Source organism: Pagrus major, chromosome 17 (assembly GCF_040436345.1).
Source record: "Pagrus major chromosome 17, Pma_NU_1.0".
NCBI classification, from domain to species: Eukaryota; Metazoa; Chordata; class Actinopteri; order Spariformes; family Sparidae; genus Pagrus; species Pagrus major.
In genome coordinates, this window is record NC_133231.1 from 20,284,985 (window position 1) to 20,308,075 (window position 23,091).

At 39.3% G+C, this 23,091-nt stretch overlaps 1 protein-coding gene across 4 annotated transcripts; it reads right to left on the reverse strand.

Moving 5' to 3' along the window:
* Positions 1-416: 416 nt before the first annotated feature.
* Positions 417-20,051, reverse strand: ptpn6 (protein tyrosine phosphatase non-receptor type 6). 4 transcript variants are annotated; one of them, XM_073485643.1, is made up of 16 exons: positions 19,485-20,051; positions 19,094-19,116; positions 16,817-16,939; positions 14,123-14,317; positions 9,207-9,390; positions 8,230-8,346; positions 7,830-7,958; positions 6,054-6,150; positions 5,837-5,916; positions 5,576-5,722; positions 4,724-4,855; positions 4,475-4,629; positions 3,531-3,598; positions 3,290-3,441; positions 2,881-2,945; positions 417-707 (listed from the first exon to the last, which is right to left on the reverse strand). In XM_073485643.1, exons 2-16 carry the CDS (start codon positions 19,099-19,101, stop codon positions 611-613), a joined length of 1,749 nt encoding a protein of 582 aa, XP_073341744.1. In that variant the 5' UTR covers positions 19,102-19,116; positions 19,485-20,051; the 3' UTR covers positions 417-610. The 4 variants fall into 4 exon arrangements, with proteins under 4 accessions (XP_073341744.1, XP_073341746.1, XP_073341745.1 ...); XM_073485645.1 differs by having other exon boundaries at positions 19,094-19,119; positions 19,485-19,566; XM_073485644.1 differs by lacking the exon at positions 19,485-20,051 and having other exon boundaries at positions 19,094-19,391.
* Between the last annotated feature and the right edge of the window lie 3,040 nt (positions 20,052-23,091).

Genomic DNA, 23,091 nt, shown 5'->3' on the forward strand with positions numbered 1-23,091 from the left:
TGTTTTTAAATAATACAGAAAAAGATTAAATAAAGATAAAACATGAAAAATTATATACATATAAAGTAAGAAGGACACATCATACAGTATTAGCAAGGTACAGCATTTTTACAGTGAAAAAAAATGAAAAAGAATTGATGAAAACTTAACTTTGATAATTATATATTTTTTCTTTAACTGGCAAAATTTGCTTCCCATTATATAATGTCCTGCTCTTGATGCATTACTGTTTATTAATATGCATCTAACTATAAAATACATGACGCTAGAGGATTGAAAAATGACGAGCCAATCAAACAAAGTCCCTGATGAAAAAGTAGCTTCTGTCCTTAACATTGAAGCATCCCACAAAGATGATGGTGTCTTTATTCAAATCACTAAAAATGTTTAAATAAAGACGATTAAAGGACAAAGTGTTTACTAATGCTCTGCCTTTATTTTCAACAAAAGCATCAACCAAGCTTTCATGTGACAAATCAGGTTTCCTTTTCTTCTGATTTTACACCTCAAGTTTTATTTTGTAAAAGGTCTCCACTAAAATATAAATCTTTAACAAAAGAGTGCCTGCATAAATATAACAAAATGACGATAAAAACGTTCTCAGTCTCTTCTATCTTTTCTTTACTGAGCCACTTTTCTTGTCGGACTTCTGCTTCTTCATATCCTTCTTTGCTTTTGACAGATTCTCGTAAACGTCCTCCTTGTTTCTGGAAATAGACACAGAAAAATGCTGATCAGTGATTTCCTCCATCCTGTATAGTTTTATACACTTGCCAACACTGATTGGACACAGTTTTGTGAGAAGTGACACTGGAAAGGCTGCAGCATCAGAACAATTTAAACAGACCAACCAACCGTGAATCAATCACTCAAAGCTGGCAGCCAACTACTCAGTGCTCCAAGTGGGTCAAAGTTTACAGTGTTGGGGGGCTGAACAGTTCATTGTTCTCAGTTGTTTTATCTTTTCTAACTGCTTAATTAGAAAAGAACAACACACAGCTCACAGGGGTCACAGGTCGCAGAAACATTATTCAGACAACAGATCAGAGACGAGCTTACTCGTCTTAATTTAGTGTTTTAACAAGCTGATATTTGCTAAAAGAAACAAAACAACGAAGCAAAAAAAGTAGAGCTGTCACTTCTGCAGGTATTTGGTCGATAAACCAAACTATTAAGACACAACAACTGGAGGGAATGTAAGAGGACCACCAAGGTCATTAGGGTAAATCCTCTGGGGGCCATTAATCAGACGGGCTGGGTGTCACTCCAAAAATAGAAAAAGATTTATTAAAGGGATAGTATGTCATTTCTGCCACTAGGGGCCCCCAGTAAAGCAACATAAGTAACGTGGGCTCATGTGCGATGTTGTCTTCATTGTTAATCAAACACAATTGCTGATGAAACTCTCACAGAAAAGGTAATGTGTTAAAGTTGTATTCTTGTTATGTTTCCTCTCGTTCGCCGCCTATATCCCAGAAATGATTGCAACAGGTGACTAAATGAAACGCACCATTGTAGATTTATCCGGGTTTGAACATTGTTGGATATGTTACGTTATATTACAATTTTCTGTCCTTAATACGAGTAAATTGAACTTCATGTGTTAAACTGGTGGAGTGCCCCTTTAAAGATGTAACATGTAACGTTTATGCCTTAAAACTTCTAGACCTTTTTCTATATTTTGTTGAGTTGCTTACTTTCTGTACATTATCTCAAATGTTGATGAAGGTTCTCAGTCATCCAGGTTATGGTAATTCTAAGTGCTGTATCGTAGGCAACTGGACTTGTTTCAGTTTCCTGAAGACGTTTCACCTCTCATCCAGGAGGCTCACGGATGGGAGGTGAATTGCTTCAAGAAACTGAAAAATCTGCTGGTCTGAAGGGACTTTCCAAAGTTCAAAGAATAGCGATGATGATGTTAACCAGAGAAGACCATTGAATTGCATTATGGGAATTGTAGGATCCAGCATTATTTGGAGCTTAACCCAAGATATAGAATAAAAGCTAGGATATCTCAGCCTCTGTTGCTTTGATCATGATCATTCTTCTGCCGCTCGGGGTCCCGCAATCAAATGAATAAGAAAAGACGGAGTTTGATGATGTCTAAAGTAGCGTGGGATCATGGGAATTGTTGTCTTCATTGTTATTCAGCTACTATTGCTGATGAAAATCTATTTGACATGACTCAGGCAGATACGGAAGCTCTGAGGGGCAAGTGAAGATCCAAATTGTTTTATCAAACAAAAAAAAAGCACGTCGCAAAAAAAATTCTTCGGGAGAAAAAAAAATTGTAACTAAGTGAAAAACAAGTTTTGGTGGGAGAATTTTCTTGTGTTTTTGTAATACTCATTTGGACCACAAGAGGCTGAAGTGCACCACTACTCCATTTCTAAATAGGGTTAGCATTCATGTTTTCTCCCACGAGATTTTAAATTTCTCTGTGCACACCAAACACAAGATACATCTAATGTGTGCTATATAACATTGCTGTCATGTCATGTGGTGAGGAATGCGTTATAACTGGCTGTAATCTGCGGTCAGTGTCACAGATTGATTTGTGTATTATCAGCAAGTCAGATCAAGCAGCATGTGGATCATCATGTCATAAAATGAATAATTTTTTGCAGTGTAGTCCCAAAGATTAAAATTGAAAAACTGAATTGATGAAATCGAGTCCAGCTGCAATGACATCCTCCCTCCTCCCTCCACCCACCACTCCTCCTCTCTACAAACTGAGACTGCTGACACGAGGCTGAAGACGCTGACTAAGATATGTTTTGGAAAAGAAAGTAGGGCGGCCGTGTGAGGTTTAGAGGAGACATGTGAATGTTTTAAGGACACCCAATTCACACAGACGCTCAGACACACCCGCCCACTCACTTTGAGGCCTTCCTGCTCGCTGGTTGATGTTTGAGTTGCAGATTTCCATACTCTGTATCAGTTTCCTGGGGAAGAGAGAAACAGAGACATTTCGGATGCGACTGATTACTCAAACAAAGAGAGAGGTCATGCGGCTGGTTTAGTCTGTGTGGCTGTTTTTTTTCTGCCTCTGGGTCAACGTTCATCTTTCACAAGCCACTCTGATAACTTATCACTCTGCTAGCATTGAACTAATCGGCTCTGGTGTTCGAATCAGCAGCCAGAAGTGCAAAGGCCTATTGACATACATACATTTAATCTTGCTCCTGTTTGCCCTTCATGTAATCAATCTATATTTCATCCACAAGAAAAAACTAATTTCTGTATTTTTCTTCATTGTCTTCCTGGATTTTCTGTCCCTGTTACTCACCATGTAGGCACAGTCTTTGGCCTTGGTGGTCTGTATGTACTCGGACACAGACAGGTAGATGAACCTGTACTGGGCCTCTGTCTGCACCATACCGGAGCGCTGCTCTCGCACCATCTGGATGTATTTTGGGATGTCGATATCACAGTCAAGACCTGCAAAGGGAAGTGAGATAGGAAAGCATTGAATGGAGGTGGTATGAGGAAATGGAAAATAAACAATAAATATAAATATAAATATGTACCTATAGTGTCAATGGTCTCGAGGATCATGTCAATCACCACAATCGTGCCTGTTCGACCAATCCCAGCGCTGCAAAAATTCACAGCAGAACAAAGTTGATATATCAGTTTACATAATTAAATGTACTAACTCCACTAAAAGTCTACAGCCATGCTAGCAGCTCTGTGAGGCTGAACTGAATGCTAAATCCGAATTATAAAAATATGTGGTAGTTATTTAGCTTCAGGCCACTGAAACTAAATAATTAAATAAAATTAGAAAGGAACATCACCCTGCTCATGACTCAGAGACTTGCCGCCTGTCACAAGAGGTGGTGAGGGGGTCACATGTCAAACATGTTTGTTAACACGCTTACATACCAATATACTTACACAAGCGTCATATAATCATTCAAACAACAAGTTTTTAAAAAGCACAAGCAGCCTCAGTATCCCTCACATCACACGGGCAAAATTCCAAAAGGATAATCTGTCGGTCGACTCAAAACCTTTTGTTCAGCTGAAACTAATCTAAATCCTAAAACTAGGATCATTTTAATCTTAAACCTTTGAATGTTATCACCTCATTGTGAAATATGAGCATGGTAAACGCAGTGATGTGGCGTTTTTCACAATCACCCCAGTACAGATGTCTTCCAGCGCATCACACGTTGGAAGTTTGAGGATTTATGATCTCTGACATGTGAAATAATCAGTGTTTTAAAAAGTGGTCAACTAATTAATCAGTGAAAATGATCATCAGTTGCAGCCCTAATATTGCAATCAATGCTCTAAAAATCCCACCTTCACAGTTCAAATCCCCTCCTAACTTTAATGGGGGATTCATGCTGAGGTGCCGCTACTAATTTGCTCTGACGCAATGAAAAATATCAACGATGCCTGTGGCGTTCAGCTCTGGGGCCCCACACTCATTAAGTCGGGCCTCCATCCCGCAGCTGTCTGGTACCTGCAGTGGATGATCATGGGACCAGCATCAGGAAATTCAGCCTGCTTAGCGTTCACTTGATTGAGGAAGCTGAGGACACCACCCGGCTCCTGAGGGACGCCGTGGTCGGGCCAGCTCATGTACTGGTAGTGCCAGATGGTGCGACTTAGTTTTGGCTGCGAAAGAGAAAAGATTACAAAAGTAGTAGTAAAAGTAACAGTAATAATAGAGCATACACAGAGAGGAGAGAGGCCGGTGTTTGGAGGTTACCTCGTCCACAGGAGTGATCTCCAAAACTCGCACTTTGTAATCAGTAGCTTCCCTCTCTGATTTACAGGACACCAAGTACGGACCGGCTTCCTTGGAGCTCTGGTTGTCGGGCCAGTACGGCACACATTTATTCTGCATAAAAATAAAGAATAAATCAATTATATTCTAACTTTATCAGCAGGGCACATGTCATTTTAAAGAAACCTCTTACAAAAAGAAAAACTACAAAATTGATCAATTAAATTTGATCAAATGTTTGTGGCAGTAAAACTTCACAAAATAAAAACTAAGACTGTAACATGATTTTTTAGGGGACCTGTAGACGCCCTGTATTTATTGAGATTTGAGGTATTTTGTGCATTTTAATATAATATGGTTTATTGTTAGTATGTTTATTATAACTGCATGAAGTTAACTCAATTAAACTCCACTAAACTTTATAGTTTTTTTTAAGTCAAAAGCTGTGTGAACTAATTGAATCCAAAATCTAGTCAACACTGATTCATCTATTTATATGATCATTATTTACACTTTCATTCTCAAAGGACTTCACATTGCAACAACAACAATATGAAAACTATAACCAAGAAACCAAAGTGACCCCCGGGGAACAGTGACCTCACTGAGGACATGGAAAAATTACACTATTATAATTATGGGGGAAAAAACAGAGGAGACACAGGGAAAAGGGTTTCTCTATAAGGAAACCCTGGAACCATGTGAAGCCAAGTCAAGTCAAATCAATTTTATTTATATACTGTTGCACCAAATCTCAACAAAAGTTTGGACTTTTGGGCATTTTTGACAGTTTAACTGTTAATCTGCTCTCCTGATCGTTGTTTTGATACTGACCCGTCCTTTCTCCACCTCCCTTGTTGTCATGACGATCACCCTCGTGTTCTCCTGCCACACCATCTGCCAGAAGTCTGTGATAGTTGTTGCTAGGCAGCCCTGGGTGGCGATGTAAACTTTCTGATTTCCGGACTCCCACAGAGTGTTCTACAGACACACACACAGTGAACGCTCTTCAGTAAACAAACACCACGAATGATGGAGACCAGAATACCTGACAGTTTGTTTGTTGCTATGAGGACAGTGACTCGGGACACTCACTCTGACGTAGTTGCCGTTGATGTAATCTGAACCCACAACATCAGGATCAGCGCTCTTCAGGATGACCCTGGTGTCATTGACTTGTGGAAACAAGTGGGTGGAGTGAAGGAAAACAACAGCATGTGGTTAACGTCAGTACTGTCTTACTGTCTCTGTACTTATTCATAAGATTTGGTTCTTTTAGTGAATAATGATACTGAGAAGATAAAAAACTCACAGGGAAGAATATTCTTGTATCTGTTTTTGCTCTTATTCTCAGGTCTCTGCCCCTCCTCTCGGCTCTTCTTCACCTTCGCCTCCAACTTTTGGAGAGCCTGCAGGAGAGAGATGACTGTTTCACACCCACTGTCAGACTGCTAATATGTTAATATGCAGGGACGCGGATGACCCGGGGAAACTATGATGTGAAACTAAGTTGAATGAATATTATTAATGCAGAGAAAAGGGTTAAAAAAGTTTGCTGATGTTATCGCACTGACCTTTACCTCACTCAAATTCAACTCTGATCCCTTTTCCTTATTAGTAAATAAATTATTAATTATTCTTCCCTAATTATTGTCAATAGATTGATAAAAAATTGTGGGCGCATTTACTTTTTTCCACCCTTTGAAGGACGACATGACATAAAAGGTTTGAGAACCAACGGTATCCAAAAACATGTTTTGCAGTTTTCCTCTAACAGGAAATAATAAAATGTGTCAATCAAACTGTGACTTGATGGTGCAGCTACTGATAAAACCTCACAAAAGGGTACAAGATCCTAGTGGAGCTGTTTCCCCACTAGAGATGAGACAGTTGATTGTTAGTTGATTGAAAGAAAATTAAATGGTGACTGTTAAAAAAAAACAGAAAAACCTAATTTTTACTTGACTTTAGTTGGACTTTACTTGAGTATTTCCATTTCCTGCTACTTTCTACTACTATTCCACTACAGCTCAGAGGGAAATATTGCACTTTTTACTTCACTACATTTACTTGACAGTATAAGTATCTTTGAACATTCAGATAATAATTACAAAAACATAAATCATTTTGATGTATTTTTATGGATTAAGCCACCCAGCAATATATAAAGTGATTAAAACTACCTTCATCTTTAACAGCTGCGTTATTACAGTGATGAACACATCAACACATCCAAAATTATAATTTAATAATATGTGATATATTTTTCTAAAATGGGCCGCTCTGCATAATGAGTACTTTTATTTTTGGCACTTTAAGTAGCTTATTTAATGGTAATACTCTTGTACTTAAGATTTTGGATGCTGGACTTTTACTTGTAACAAAGCCTTTTTTATACTGTGGTATTATTACTTTTACTTAAAGGTGCTGCTTGTAAGAAAAGTTCATTTTTGAGTCTCAAACTCGTCAAAAACTGACGCTTTGGGATTGTAGGACGGGTCGGCTGCCATCCCAAAGCGTCACTTTTTGATGAGCTGGGAATGAGACTCAAAAATCTACTTTTCTCACAAATAGCATCTTTAAGTAAATAATCTAAGTACTTCCTCCACCACTGCATTTTATAGACCAAATGATTGAGAAAATAATCAACAGATAAATCGATTATTAAAATCATCCTAATCATTAGTTGCAGCCCTCCTCACCACCGCCTGAAATGTATTTCATTTAAATTCTGCACCTGTAGTTTTTCCTTTTCCTTTCACTCAAAAACGATTTTTTTAGTAAGATAATGGGCATTTTAAGTTAACTTTATTTGGTCTCTCTCCTCAGTGTGAACTAAGTGTTATTTGGTAAAACAGCACTGAGACTTTAGTGTGTTCCTTCACCACAAGATGGTAGTATACTACCTCTAGTTCTGCCCACAGTAAGGAAGTAACTCTGGGACATTAAAGGCTTTCAGACACTTAAGTCATTTTGTAGTAAGTCTGATGTATAATATACTTTTTCCCGCTTCAGGACAACCCCCCTGGTTCTTACACCTTGGGTGGTACGAGACAGTCATGTTGAAAATAACCAGGTCAAATCTTACATCAAACTCCTCCCAGAAGCCCGCCTTGCTCTTCTCTCCCTCGGCCTCCTGCTGCTGCTGTAAGGTCAGATCCAGCTGTCTCACTCTGCTGTCGATGTCTGCTGCATTCACTCTGGTGGAGTAATACGGCTGCCGGGACAGACAGAGAGACAGTGAGGAAGGAGAGATCTTATAATAGAGTTGAAAGAGGAGCCAGTGAGCGCATTAGACAACACCGTCATCATCAGTCATCAACATTAAGACGAGCTCAAAGATGTGAGTAATATTTCCTCTATGTGGGCTGCTTGTCTTTTCAAATAATCCATCAACTTTTCACAGCTCCCTGACATTCACTTTGTGAGACATGTTACACATTCTGACATGTTTCATCTACATTGTTAGGATGCAATAAAGAGTTTACCTGTTTGAAATACACCCAGTTCCCGGAGATCTCCTCGATGCCTTTGCGCTTATAGTACTCCACCAAGTCTGTCAGCGTGTCAAACATCTCTGAACCTCCCACTGTGTACCGGTCATTCTGAGCACACACAAAAAAACAAGACAATATATCTTTCTGGATACATTTGGTCTTGCCAAATTGTGTAAAAATAAAGAACGCATTTTCTAAATAGGGACTGACCAGCTGGGAGGCAATCATCCAAAAAATGAAAACAAGGGCACTTTAATGAAAGACTTTGTAAAATTATTTGTATATATCCTTTAATTAATACTTTAACCACATAAATGGACATAAAATCATTTTTTTGTGTTCACATTCATCTGGTACCAGCAGCAGTGAACAGGCTGAAGTTTAGAGCGGAGGAAACTCTCCTGATCTTTGCCACGTGCTCATGAAAAGGCGTTTGTGACCCTTCCACTAATCTGACATTAATCTTCTGCACAAAAACAATGTGTCCCTTTTAAATGAAAGCTGACGGATGTTTTCTATGAGGTGAGCTGCCGCTTGAAAAAAAATGCAAAGGCTTTGACGATGACTGGCGACTATGAAAATGAGTTAGAGAGACCGCAGTGTGAACCGTTTCTGTACTGTGACTATTATTAGCAGCCATTCAATGTGACTATATTAACTAGTAATAAAATAAAAGCTCTTCACAAATCTGGTTTCACCAGGAAATAAAACTGTGCTGAGCTGACGTTTGAGCAACAGTCTTTTATTGCATAAGACAGGGGAAATGAGACTTTAAACCTATTTCAAAGAGCACAACACAACTTTGGGAATACCCCTCAGCATGTCTACATGATGTGAATCTGTTGAGGAGACTCCTTTTTAAAACAAATCACTGATCAAAACCACCTCTAGTTTCAGCAACGCTTCACCTTGTATGTCCCAGACACACATGATCACACACTGAAACGAACACAAGGACGAGCAAGCACCTGACACATGATCTTGATGTGGGAGACCCTCTTTCCTCCAGATTTGCTCTTCTCGTTCGTCAGGACCGACAGGACAAAGTCTCCCGGTTTGGACAGCGACTCTCTGACCAGGAAGGTGTCCGGCTCGTCTCGTGCCAGCAGCAGCTTCTCTGCGTTTGGCCCAGACAGGTGACCGTGATACCACCTGAGACACAGAGACACCAATGGATCAGACATGAGACTCAAGTCATTTGGGCCGAGTGTCGAGCAAGTCCTAAGTCAATTATTCTTGTGCAAGCCAACAAGTCAAGTCAAGTCAAGTCATTAGTTAAAGGTGCAGTATGTAGTTTTGGGGAAGAAATTTTAATCAGAGGATAAAGATCTTCATTGAATGAGATGTTTATGCCTAAAGGAACTAAATAAATAAATTCTTTGTTTTAATGACTGAATAAACAAACTGACCTTAAAGCACAACACAATTTTCATACTGTTTTACATTTATATGTGGCGGACCCCGCCACCTTTCTAGCTTCAAACAGTGTTATGGGGACCTTATTTTCCTCTGAGAACAGCTTGTTTATTCAGTTATGGGAAAAATAAATATTTCTTAGTTTCTATTTGTGGTTTTTTGAGTATCAAAGCATGAAAACCTATTCCAATAGAAACCCAAAATAAAATAATGTACCTGAAAATGAGCATAATATGTCTCCTTTAACTTTGAAGTTTAAGTCGAGTGTCTGTCAGGTCAAGTTGTAAGTCATCAGAACAGTGATTCCAGTCAACTTGAGCCTGAGCCACATGGACTCCGATAGTCCACATCTCTGCTGATGGTTTGTGGTGAGGCTTATGTGACATTAACATGTTTTAGTTTTATTTATGCACTTCGCTAAATATGTGTTTCATTTTTTGTCACGGTTCACTGCTGTGACCTGCAAAAACACAAAAAACCCAAAACATCTTCTGTTCGATGCAAATTGTCTGTCACAATTAAACAACTTCACTTTTCTTTTTACTGCCTCCTACTTACTGTATGAGAGCAGAGAACCGTTACTGCAGCATCTATTCAGGACTAAGCGGTTGTAAGTCACTCACTGATGTGGTACGCTGGACTGTTGTGAGCACAATACAGTGAGCAGAAATAGAAAGCCACAACCGAATCAGGTGCATTATGGCGGATAGTTAAAAACAGCATGTACAGATGCTGCTGTTAGATGCAGGTCTTATTTTTGTTCACCACCGTGCTTTGTCTGTGTGTGAGTGTGTGTGTTTGTGGAGAGTGTGTGAATTAGTGAATATGCACAGTCGGCCTTGCTGGGCTGTGACTTAATTTTAGGCACTGTTCTCGATTTCTTCTTCGAAACTTCCTGCTTTGTGGTCGGAAAATTTCTGATGACAGATTTCGTGGCTGAAGAGGACAAAGTATTTTTAGCCTCAACCCCCCCCTCCTCCCCTCCCTCCCTCCCTCCCTCCCCCTTTTCGATATGTAACATCCACAGATAACCCCCCACACCTCCCCACCCTCCACCACACCATGCTTGCTCTCTTTATGCCTTTTAACGATTCTTTGATTTACATGCTTGTCAAATCACAGTTTATGCTGAAATTAGACTCCACCTGATGTTTTTTTTAAATATATTTATATATATTTATATTAATATATTCTTTTTGAAAATAGTTGCATGAAGCATCTGCAGCAGGTACAGACCGTGCATATCTGCAGAAGCTGTGCAGAGGAATAACTGATGGAGTGCTGTACAGTGAGTGGACAAGTTTAAGACGACAATGATCGTATTCATCGTCTTTTCTGAGAAGAGATAAGCTGTCTGAAGTATGAGAGCAAACGCACGTTGACCTGCTGAGGTGACGGAGAGAGATCGGGTGATTAGAGAGAGGTTGGGTGAGATGAGGAAGACAGCGAGTGAGCAAGAACATGATGGAGTGTGCAATAGAGGAAGACGAGCAGGGTCTGGCCATTGCTTTCAAAAGTGTCAAAACTTAAAGTTTCCAACCGCAGCAACAAAAGGGAAGTTAGACAACTGACAGAAGGGGGGGCAGAGGGTAGAGCTTCCAGCTAGGGTAAAGTACACGGTCACACACACACACACACGATAGAAAGTAGTGTCCTCCTTGACTCATAAAAGCATTATTTATCAGTACCAGTTGGACATTAACCTACTTCAAGCAGCCTACAGTTGCACAATGTTTCCGGCTTGGAGAAAATGTTTTAATACAAACACGAATATGAAATGTTTTTGCAACTTTAAATAGCTTTCAAGATTTTTATCTCATTTACGGCAACAGTCTGGAGGAGTCTTTAATGTGGAGGGCTCTGCACGCAATCACTTACGTTAGAAAATTATCTGTAAAGTTATCTGACAGCTATATTTAGCTAACAGAGGTAGATGCAAGATAATGACAGCTACTACCAGTGAAAAATAAAAGCCAAAGAGTGATTGAAGAGGCTCTACGTCAATTTACAGGACTTTACATGTATTAATCACTTTTTTATAGGCCATGTGTGAGCGGATTGTAACGTAAAATAAAAAACAAGACCTTGCCCATCTCTCTCTGTTGCCTATTCAAGCCTGTGGATGATTCATTTGAGTTTAGTGCTGCTGGACTGTGGATTTCTTTATGAAGGCTTCGGGTTGGAAATCTAATTACTGTGACTTTGTGCATGTTCTCTCCGCTCCGCTAACAGAGAGCAAAAGAAGCTAATGTTAGTTTAGAAATGGAGTCCACCTACATAAAAAAATTACCTCCAGCACAACAAGTCCTGTACTCAAAAGCGTTAATTAAAGTAAAATCTTGCAAATCTTAATTAAGAGGAAATATTGAGAGGAAATTCAAGCAACTCTCTGCATGAGTTGAGTAAAACTCTGTGTATATGTGTGTTACAACACAGAGATACAAGAGAACTTCCCAACATGCTGATATTTTTATCTCATGTTAAATATTAAATTTTAGTCTGCAAGGCACCCAGGAAGTACAGCCGTCAGATATAGAAAATGCATTGACTGAGGCGGGTTCTTTATTGAATGTGGAAACGCTCTTTTGCCTCTACTTTTTGGAGATGAGTAATCAAGTGGGAGGAGGTTGCACAGATCATTTCCAGAATCTTCCCATCAAGCCTCTCGGATCACTGGACTTGCACCGGCAGGTTTGTCAGGCAACACCTGATTTGGCAGAATGTTTAAAAATCACAACAGATCTTGCCTCGTTTGAATCACTGATCACAACAACTAATAATCATTAAAGATGGGTCTCATTTTTCCATTTATATAAAGAAGGAAACATAAAAGGAAGTAAATGTTTCTATTATATTCTTAATGAGGAGTTTTAAATTCATGTAGTGTTGTCTACCTGTTGGACAAGCTTGATCAGTATTTGCCAGTTTCATTTGCGAAGGCTTACTCGGTTATGGAAAAAGTTACACCCTGCCTTCATGTTTTATTGTAGCTACTTCACTGTGATGTTTGACCTACACTGAGCAGAACGATGTGTGTGCATATTAAGACACCACAAAGGTGTTTTTCACACTCAGGTGCTGATGATGGAAAGTTTCTCTGCAGCCACTTTCACCACGTGTATGTACGAGCATGAATTTGCGTCATCAAAACTGGTCTAGAGGCCTACTGTCGTCCAATATGCATCTAAGACGTGAGCTTTTTAGTAAAGCAGCAGCTACATCCTGTGCTTATTAGTGGTGAAAGTGGTGAAATAAACAATATTCGCATTTCATAGATTAGGGATTTTTCGATGAGGGAGAAGGAGAACATGCTATATTAGAAAAACCTTATCAGACGTCATGATTATTATTCCGCGCAGACTTATGCATCTCTGGACTGGGGTTTTTAATTAATAAAACAGAAGCTCTATATCTCTGTGACCACATACTGCACGCACATGCATCTATATGAACACGCGCACACACAACCTCACGAACACTTGACCTCCAGCGCAAATTTCAGCTGCCATGAATGTTACGCTCCTCTTAGGATGTATGCTATTATAAACTTTCAGATAAATCATGATATATAAAAATAATATATACAAAATAAATTGATTTTTATTTCTTAGTGGTAAAAAATGCCGTGTATGCGCACTGTGTATGTCGGTGACCGTCCTTCATGTGGGTTGCGAGGGCTAGGTGAGCCCAGGTGTGAATGGTTGTTGAACTATCTAGGTGGGTGATAAGTAGTATCGTAGTCTACGACACTACTTATCGCCCACCTACAATGCAGTTCACACCTGAGCTCGCAACCCACATGAAGGACGGTTGGGCCAAGAACCCACAAGTGGCCTTAACGACTCTGAAACTCAGAGCTCACACGTGTCCTTAACAAATCTCTGTAAGGACACTACCACACAGAGTTTAACAGCCAGCAACTCCCCTCCAGTTAGTTAGAAAGTGAAGAAGCCTCTTGGATGAGAGGTGAAACGTCTTCAAGAAACTGAAACGTCCAGTCCAGTTGCCTACAATATAGCACTTACAATCGCACTGTGTATGTCACTGAGTAAGAGTATCACAAAATAGAAATATCGAGAAAAGTCCAATAATCGTTCAGTAAAGTACAGGGGTAGAAGTCCTGTACAGATGATACAGTCGACCCTGATAGCATGTAACCCAGCAACTGCAGCTGAGAAGCTGATGAAGGAACGAAGCCTCGCCAGCTGTGGGCTCTTGTTGTCTGGAGTGTGGGTGTTTGTTTACTGACTCACATTCTGACAAAGATGCTTCTAGACCAGAGGAAAACATTGACACTTATTACCCCCAGTAAATAAACATCATAGCTGACTGTCGTTGACTGAACCGCCTAATCAAACCATAATAGTCTGAAGCTGAGAGTGAAGGTGGAGGCAGCTCAGAGCAGCCGGTGAGTGTGGGCCACATTAACCCGCAGTGAGCCTGGAAGGTGAAGTAAGAGCTCACACACCTCTCTGTGGTGGGGTCGGAGCAGTTCAGGGGGTATTTGAGCTCGATGACGGTGCCGTCCTTGTCCTGCAGGATGCCGTTCTCCGCTGTGTAGTAATCCACCAGCTCTGACAGGGTGGCGAACTTCTCCCCGCCGTATAGGTCGTAGAAGTCTCCTGTGTTCTGGATCCGGATGTGGGTCACCATCTCGCCCACCCTGAGGAGATAAACCGGTCAGGTCACACAAGTTTTTCCTTGATGAAAAACTAAAGGGAAACATTTCGATTTTAGGAGTTAAAACTGAACAATAATATTTTTAAAGACCTTTTTATTGCCTCAAAAGTTAGAACAGCAAGAAACGTTGCACAAATCAGATCCTCACAGAGCCTGATTTGATCTTCACAGATTCTGCAGCTGAACCCTGTCCGTGTACTGTATGCTCTGTATAGAGTAGCTATATTTATCTGTCCCACTTCTGCACACTTATCGGCACATTCTCTGTGTTCTTCATTATGCAAAGACAGTCAGTACAGTCAGACAGTCTCTGGCTTTTTTCAGCTTAATAAAACAGCTTGATTTTGTTGATTCCTACACTGTAAAATTGAGGAAACCAATTAACAAGCAAAGTCGTTTTTAAAACCTTTTTAGCTTGTACAACTAAGGAAACAGGTTTCTTGACTTTTTTAGAGTAAAGTCAAATTTTGAACTTGACAGTGTATTGTTATTTAAGACCAAGAATCAGAGTTTTGATGGACGTAGTTTTGAGAAGAAGAGGTCCAACTGTCAGATAATCCAACATACAGTAAAATCAGCAAAATTGAGATAAAGAGAAACATCTGCAAACCTGCCAGGTTCATTATTTTGAATTATTTTCTAGGTTTGGGGCATGAATAAATAGCAGCCCTTCAAAACTTTAACAATTATATGGGTGCACTGTCGCAGCAAGGATAAAAAATAAACTATACTCCAGCACTCACAGAGAACAGGTCTTCTTTGAAACAACACACGTTTCAGCTAGAGGCCATCGACAGCTGTGATGATCGGGGTGGAAGTAACTAATTATATCTACTCAAATTACTGAAAGTCATTTTTTTCAGTACTGTACTCGTACTTAAGTATGCATGACACTATGTAATCCACCCAGTTATTTTAAAATCAACCTGACTTACAGACAAAAACACAAAACTCTGCAGCAGGCGTAGGTTTGAAGAGGTGACCGTGACCAGTGAGCAGAACATTGAGACTGAAGAATCAGAAAGAATTGATTGAATTAATTTATAATGCATTAAACATGAACGGTTAAAAGTAACTAATACTCTGAGCAGCGTTTGAGAAGAATAATGTGCACTTTTACTGAAGTATTGTTTTAATAACAGTAGTTTTACTTGTACTTCAGTAATATTTCAGTGATGTAACTGTGCTCGTATTTGAGTACAGATTTTCAGCACTCTTTCCACCACTGCTGATGATCAGTACTGATGATCGCTTCTGTCTGAAACACATCCATTTTCTGCCCACAACAAATAAGAAGACATTTCTGTGAGTGCCAAAGTTTTGTTTATTTTTAGGGCTTTTTTGAGCCAGCGTCACAAAACGAACACATCCCGTTCATGCAGTTTAAAGACTCAAGTCTACCTGATAAGTTTGTCTTTGGTACGTACAAAAAAAAAACGTGAACATGAGAACATGTAAAAACCTCTCAGAAAGGCCAGAAGGCTTGATGGAAGGGTAGCGCGAGTATGAAATGCTGCTACTGTGGGGGTCAATTATTCGGAAAAACTTAAACTTTTTCCTCGTACACCTACAGCCTGCTGTTCTGCGATCGACGGCTTAATGATCTCATACGTTCAAGCATTCAGAGTTCCTGCCTAAACAGGAACATTAACACAGGAACAGCATTTCTCATAAATGTACCGTACAGTTACACGCATATGACCCAAATATCTCTGTGAAGCTTTGGCTTCTGTATTAGATATATTGCTAATAATATAAATGGACATACATCCAGTAAACTTGACTTCTTCAATACAACTGCAGTACATTTACACAAATTTAAACTTTCGCCCCTTTGAAGCACAGACCACAGTACTGTGGTCAGTATATGACGTTGAGGCATGTACGCTTTACATCAATAAAACCACACAAACAAACATGAAAACATCTCAACAGTCAAATCTAATTAAAGCAAGGAGTATTTTTCTTTGTCCTGCCAGAATTCTCACTACATTCAGCATTAAAGTCCAATTATTTTACTCATTTGTAAGAGTATTTTTATTTCATTCTAAATTGAAACCTGAAAGTGGGGTAAGTAAAATACGTCATCAACTCTTATCTGTACAAATGAATGTAGCAATATCACATTTATAAATATGAGGTGTGACTTTGGCGTACGCACACAGAGCAGTGGAAAGTTTGATATCCGTCATCACAGAGCAAGAGTATTCACATTATCAGCACATCTCTTAATCCCTAAATCGTAACACAGTCTGGTAATAAAGTTTTAAAGGCGCATGACGATGACTTTAAAGACATGCAGTAAAGGTGCGACAGATGATCAGGTTCTTCATGTGACATTTAAACTGAATTTCTTGTCATTTATGATCTGGTTTAAGGCGTGGTAAGTGGATAAAGAACGTGAGTGAGCTTAAAGCACAGTTTTAAAGGAAAGATAAGTAAGTATTCTTATTCCTAAGAGTGTTTTTGGAGACATTATTACCTGACAGACAGGGAGAAATCTCCCACATTTTTCTTGCTGGGTCGAGCCAAAAAGCTGCCATGAATGCCTCGAGTCTTCAGCATTTCCTCGGCCTGCAGGCCTGTGATGTCTCTGTGGAACCACCTGCATCGACACACATGTGCATAAAGTCAAAATACACTCGACAAATACTGTGAATGTAACTGCAGCGAGCACAAGATAACACTTGAATCAGATAAATAAAAATAAATATGCCTTTACTGACACATACATACACACCCAGTACTGTTTCCTCGCAACATTCAGTTTGTTTTATAGTCTAAATATAAAGTACACGTGCAAAATGTTCTTTTTAAAGAGATCGTGTCTGTTAATGAATGTTTTTCCACACAGCAGGAAAGGCAGGGCTCGCCACAGTCTTGTCAAATTCTGAAATGATTACACAATGATGAAAATGAAAACGAACAACCATTATAACCTCTCAATTATTTATAAATATATAGCACAATTAACTTGTGATGAGAAATTGTCATTCTTTTAAGATTAAACCATCAGTTGGTTGATTATTATACATTATAAAAAACTATAAATATTTGTTTATTTTCATTCCGTATCAACCACAACTCTGATAGACTGGAAGGAACATTATCTAATACGCTTTAAACCACATTATTTCACTTGTATATGAAGAGTAAACTTGCAGAAACACATAAAAGTCAGTCTTAAATTAATAAAGCAACACCCGTTTGATTGATTTGATTGGAAAGAACCACGATTTAGGAAAATAAATCAAAATGAATATTTATATTTCTGCAAATGAGCCCTTCATGTAAAAACTTTTGTCAACACCGTCACCACTCACCCAATAAAGGCCCACTTTTAATAAGTAACAGTAACAACATTATACCGTACATCTATGTAACTTCATCACAAACAAGTGCAGTAAAGCTCTGGCTTGGATTCAGCAACTCGGCGTAACATAATTGCATCACTTCGGACTGAATATCTGCTATTTTATCATTTCCTGGAGCACGTTGAGGGTGGAAAAAGTGCCTTGTGGTCAAACTTGGCACACAACCTCTGAGCTAACCCAAAAACATCTGAAGACTTTTTTTTTTTTTTTAAGTTTGCAACGTTGAGTCGATTAGTCGTCGACTATTAAATAAATCACCAACTATTTTAATAGATTGAGTGATTTTTTAAGCGGAAAAAGAGTCAGAATTATCTGATTCCAGCTTATTAATGGTTAGAGTTGTTTTACTTTATGACAGTAAGCTAAATATCTCTGGGTTGTGGACTAAACAAGACATTTAGGAACATCATCTTGAGCTCTGGGAAACGCTGATCAACATTTTTCACCATTTTCTGACATTTTATTGACCGACAACTAATCAATGACTCAACAAGATAATCATCAGATTAATCACAAACTATTTGGACAATCCATTTATCAGTTTGAGTAATTTCTTAAGGGAAAAAAAGTCAAAATTATCTGATTCCAGCTCTTTAAATATGAATATTTTCTGGTTTCTTTCCTCCCCTGTGACGGTAAACTGAATATCTTTGGGTGGTGGGAAACACTGATTGACAGTTTTGACCATTTCCTGACATTTTTAGCGATGAATTGAGAAAATAATCGACACTGAAAATAGTAAGTTAGTTGCAGCACTAGAAGCCACTCATATATAACAATACCATCCGAATGTTAAGCTAACAATTTCTCATCACAACAGCTTCCCTGCAACGCAGCCCGCTGCTTTTTTAAAAAGAAAATCAGCTTGTAGTCAAAAATATCAGACAATTGAACTTATTCTTCACAGTTGAAGCATTAAATTGTACAATTTAAAGCTTGAAATCTCGTTGAATACAACATTTAAGCACGGGGAACCCTGTATATGCCCTTGTTTAGACAGTTAGGTTGTGTGTGCAGTTCAATATGTGGTTCCCCTTCAACTTTGGGTCACCACAAGAGAGCTTGTATACGACAAATGTTCATACACAGAAGGAAAGACTCATCGAGCCAAGGTGAAGGGAACCTTGAGAGGAAACCTCTGAAGAGCCTGCAGATATAAATAAAGTGTTTCTCACTCAACCACTGTACTAACAAGTCATTCATGACACACTTAAACAGACATTTAATCACATGATAGAGGAACAGAGCAGGATGAGTCGACAGCTGGGGAAAGACAGAGAAGGAGGAATGGAAAGAGAGAAGTTGTCATCACGCCTTGCACAAAACAGAGTACACAATAAGAGTCGAACGGAGCATTAAACGGTCTGTCGGGGGGCTTGACTCACCGAACCATGTTGCCTTTTCACTTCTTCTGGGACCAAAGAGAAGAAGAAGAGAAGAAGAAGATAGTCACATCTACCTGCACACGTGCACAAGTATTCTTTATCTCTGATTTTAAAAAGAAACAGCCAGTTTCTCAACACTTCCTCAATTTACAGCTGCACACTCGCTTAGATAGACGATAACTCACTTTCATTCTCATGTTTTTTTTGCTCTTTCACACACTTATTCTGACACTTACACACATCCATCTAATAACAAGACTCTCTGAAGCACAAGTCAACCCTCAAACTACCCGCACTCTCCTCCTCCTCTCCTTCTACGCTTCCCTCCACCCAATCCCCCTCCTATCCAGCCTCTCTCTCCGTCCCAATAGGAAAGCAGGTAAACACTTACGCTTCTCAGCTGCCTCTGAAAACAACTGACACCCGCCGAGACGCGGCGACCGTATACGTCTCTCTCTCTCTCCTCCTCTCTCTGTTCAAGCTCTCCCCTTCCTTCCTTTTTACGTCTCCTTTCACAAAATAGTGAAAGCAACAAGACAGGAACCAAAATAGCTGACAGGCTGGAATTCCTCTAACAGAGAGAGACCTTTTTTTTGTTAAAGACAACCAAAACAAAAACTCATCATATTTAAGATCAGAGTAGAGTTAAAGTCTGGGAACTTGCTCTCTGATGTTCCATCACACCGGTCTTGATGGTTCAAACTGTTCGATCCATCGGTGAATCATGAGCGAGAGTGTCTGTCCAGTAAGTCCACCTTGGTAATAAAAAAGTCCCCAAAAACTACAGTTCCCTCGAGCCGAAACTCTGCCTCTCAGTCAGCTATCTGCAAAGCTTTTCCCCTCTGTCTGCCCACCTGTCTGCTACTATAGCTGTCTGTTTGTTCTTTACTTCCAGGTGTGTGTGTGTGTGTGTGTGTGTGTGTGTGTGTGTGTGTGTGTGTGTGTGTGTGTGTGTGTGTGTGTGTGTGTGTGTGTGTGTGTGTGAATGTAACACACAAAGGTCAAAGTCGGAGAACACTTCCTTATTTGCAGTTCAACCTTCCCCCTCTCTATATATATGCATCTCTTTGTGTGCGTGAGAGCTGCTTTCAGCTGGTGAACCATTTGCAACTGTGTGCTCATTATCAGACAACTGAAGCAACTGACTGAAGACGTGAGGCTGATAATTTTAAATGTGTTTTCATTTTAATCCACAGCTGCAAGAGACATTAGCTTCCCCATAATGCAACATAATTCTACTGCACCATAAGGGGGGCTCAAAAAGTGATGTTACATTAACTCAATTACTGCATTCAAGTACAAATTTGAGGTACTTGTACTTCATTTATTTGATAACTTTAGTTACTAGTTACTTTGCAGACTACATGCTGCATCAGAGCTAAAGTAGCACATTTTTAAATCGATTTATTTAATCGGCAATCAGAGTTAAAAAACAAAAAAAAAACACTGATTCTGATAATCAGAAAAATGAACTTAAAGGTGCAATATATAACAACTGGCCACCTGTTGAATATATACTCCAAACAAATAGGGGGCAGCATATCACCAGTAATTGCTAACTGCTGTTAACTGAAGCTGCCATTCGCTAGTTAGCTCAGTTAGCAGTGCAGCTAGCAGTCCAGACTGGGAGCTAGAAACACTGGAGAAGTGAGAATGAGGATGTGAAGGGGCTAGCTCAGTAAATGGCTCTGCAACACAATAAACAGTCATTACATCAAAACTGTTGTTTCTTTATATTCTGTTGATAATATTTGTTATTTTTTGAATGTTTTGAACTAATATTCTCACATATTGCACATTTAAGTTACAGAAAATTAGTTTTGATGGTAAAATACATTTAAATGGGCAATTTGTAAGTATCGGCCACCTGGGGGCAGCATTTCACCAAAGTAACTGCTAACTGCTGCTAACTGTAGCTGCAGCTAGCGGTCCGGACTGGAAGCTTGGAGTATTATGAAAAAGGACGGGTCTAGGCTAACTGGTTAGCATGCTTACTTCAGTAGATATCTGTGCAGCACAGTAAAAAGATGTCTTTGATATGACATCAAAACTCTTCTTTCTTCACATTCTGTTGATAATTACTGTTCTTACGGGCGACTTTCATGGTTACCAAAGTAATATTTTTAACACGATGTCTTTACTTTGACTCAAGAATGACTTTTGGTTACTTTTAACAACACTGCTGCAAACACAACGTGTTGAACAAACACCACAAACACCTGATCTGACATTTTACCACCTGTGAAGCAAACAGGAAAAATCTACATTTAACTTGCAAATCATATTTACCAACAAGAGCTTTCCGAGGAGGCATCTGTATTCATGAGAACTACGGTGTGTCAGTTATAAACACATCGTCCTCATTAGACTGTGAACTGTAAGCTATGTTATAGTGTATAGTGAGAGTGATGTAAATATGCAGAAATATATAAAATTCTGGACAAAAAGCAAAGAAAAAGTGGGAAAAACTACAATATATAGAGTGTATGCCGTAGCCCCACCCCGATCCTCTCCCTCCACACACACACACACACACACACACACACACACACACACACACACACAAAGCAAAGCAGGTGTCGTGGTTAACGCCAGCTACTGCAGTTTGCATTAGTCTCCTCCTCACAGAGTGGTATGTTTAACAGTTGAGTCTGGTTTGGCGTCTCTTCCCTTCTGACACGACTGAGCTTCACTCGCGCAGTAGTGTGACAAACGAAAACACACATGCGGTGGGGTTTCTTTTCTCACAGCCTCAGTGACAACAAAGATGTTTCCAAGATTTGGTCATTCGTTTTGAGTGTTGCAACGTGTGAGGTTGTTGCAATGTGTCAAATTGTGTCTGTTTAGAGGAATTCACTGTACATGCTGTTCTGTTCCTTCCCTCCTCTGTCCACACCTCGAAAATATTATAATATATTTTTTTAATAATATAACAAAGAATTAGTTAATTATTCCTCAAAGTCACTGCTTCCTGCTCCTTGAGGATTTGCTGCTTCTCTCCATTTCATATCTTTGTAAATTAAAGAGAAGTCATTTGAGGGCATTACTTGGGCTCTGGGAAACTGTGAAAGCTTTGCACTATTTTCAAGCACTTGAGTTGCACTTTTCACAAATGTTATTCTAATCACAGAGGCATGTTTTGGGGAACTTGGTGTAATATGACCATGAGACAATTTGAAAGTGTAAGAAATCTTGTAATGATACTTATACCCTGGTTACTCTCCCAGTATGTATACAACATGTCTGGGTGTGTTAGGTCATTGTCATTGCAGATGTTTTATTATTACATTTTAGTATTATTTTTTTTCATAAGACTCAGTATATCCCGATATATATTGCAATATAAAACCACATATACTGTGATAGAGGAATTTATCCGTATTGGCCACTCTTGGTTTTATTTCAGTGAACCAGGTAGGCATCCGTCAGCTAAAAGGGCCACTTAGCTCCACGGCTAACTGAGCTACTTTCTAACCCTCTAACTCCCCCTATGGTTTTGGAGCTGTAGCAGTCCAATTATTTGAGACTTGCTGAAATATACTGAAAATGTCCCCCACGCAATATAATGATATAAAATATATAAATTCCCAAAGGTTGATATGCTACAACAGGAAACAGTGCACCATTGTCCAAAATAATAGTGAGCAAATGTAATCATACTCCTAACTTAACAGACTGCATTTTTTTATTACTACTACACTGTACTGAACTTCTGCCTGTAGTTTGTCTGAGTGGTGTTGCCGTACCCCAGCAGCTTCCGTGGCTTGACTGCTGTGGATCAGTACAATCAATGTCAAACAATATGAGAATGTAATATGGCCGTTACGTAGGCTGTATCACTGATTGTGGTAGCTTTTGTCTGTTTTGTTTTGTTAGTCTTCATTTTATGAGTAGTTATTGTAGTTACAGTTTTGTGCTAAAGTCATGCCAGAACGTTAGCTAGCTAGCATAAATTAGCTAGCAAACAGCCCATACATTGAGCATATTATGCATATAAT

Excerpts from the sequence above, each read along its gene's own strand:
- ptpn6 (XM_073485643.1), bottom strand. Across the intron at positions 6,151-7,829 it reads GCTTCTGGGAGGAGTTTGAT|GCTCTCCAAAAGTTGGAGGC; the intron begins GTAAGATTTGAC and ends TCTCTCCTGCAG. Across the intron at positions 5,723-5,836 it reads TCAACGGCAACTACGTCAGA|AACACTCTGTGGGAGTCCGG; the intron begins GTGAGTGTCCCG and ends GTGTGTCTGTAG.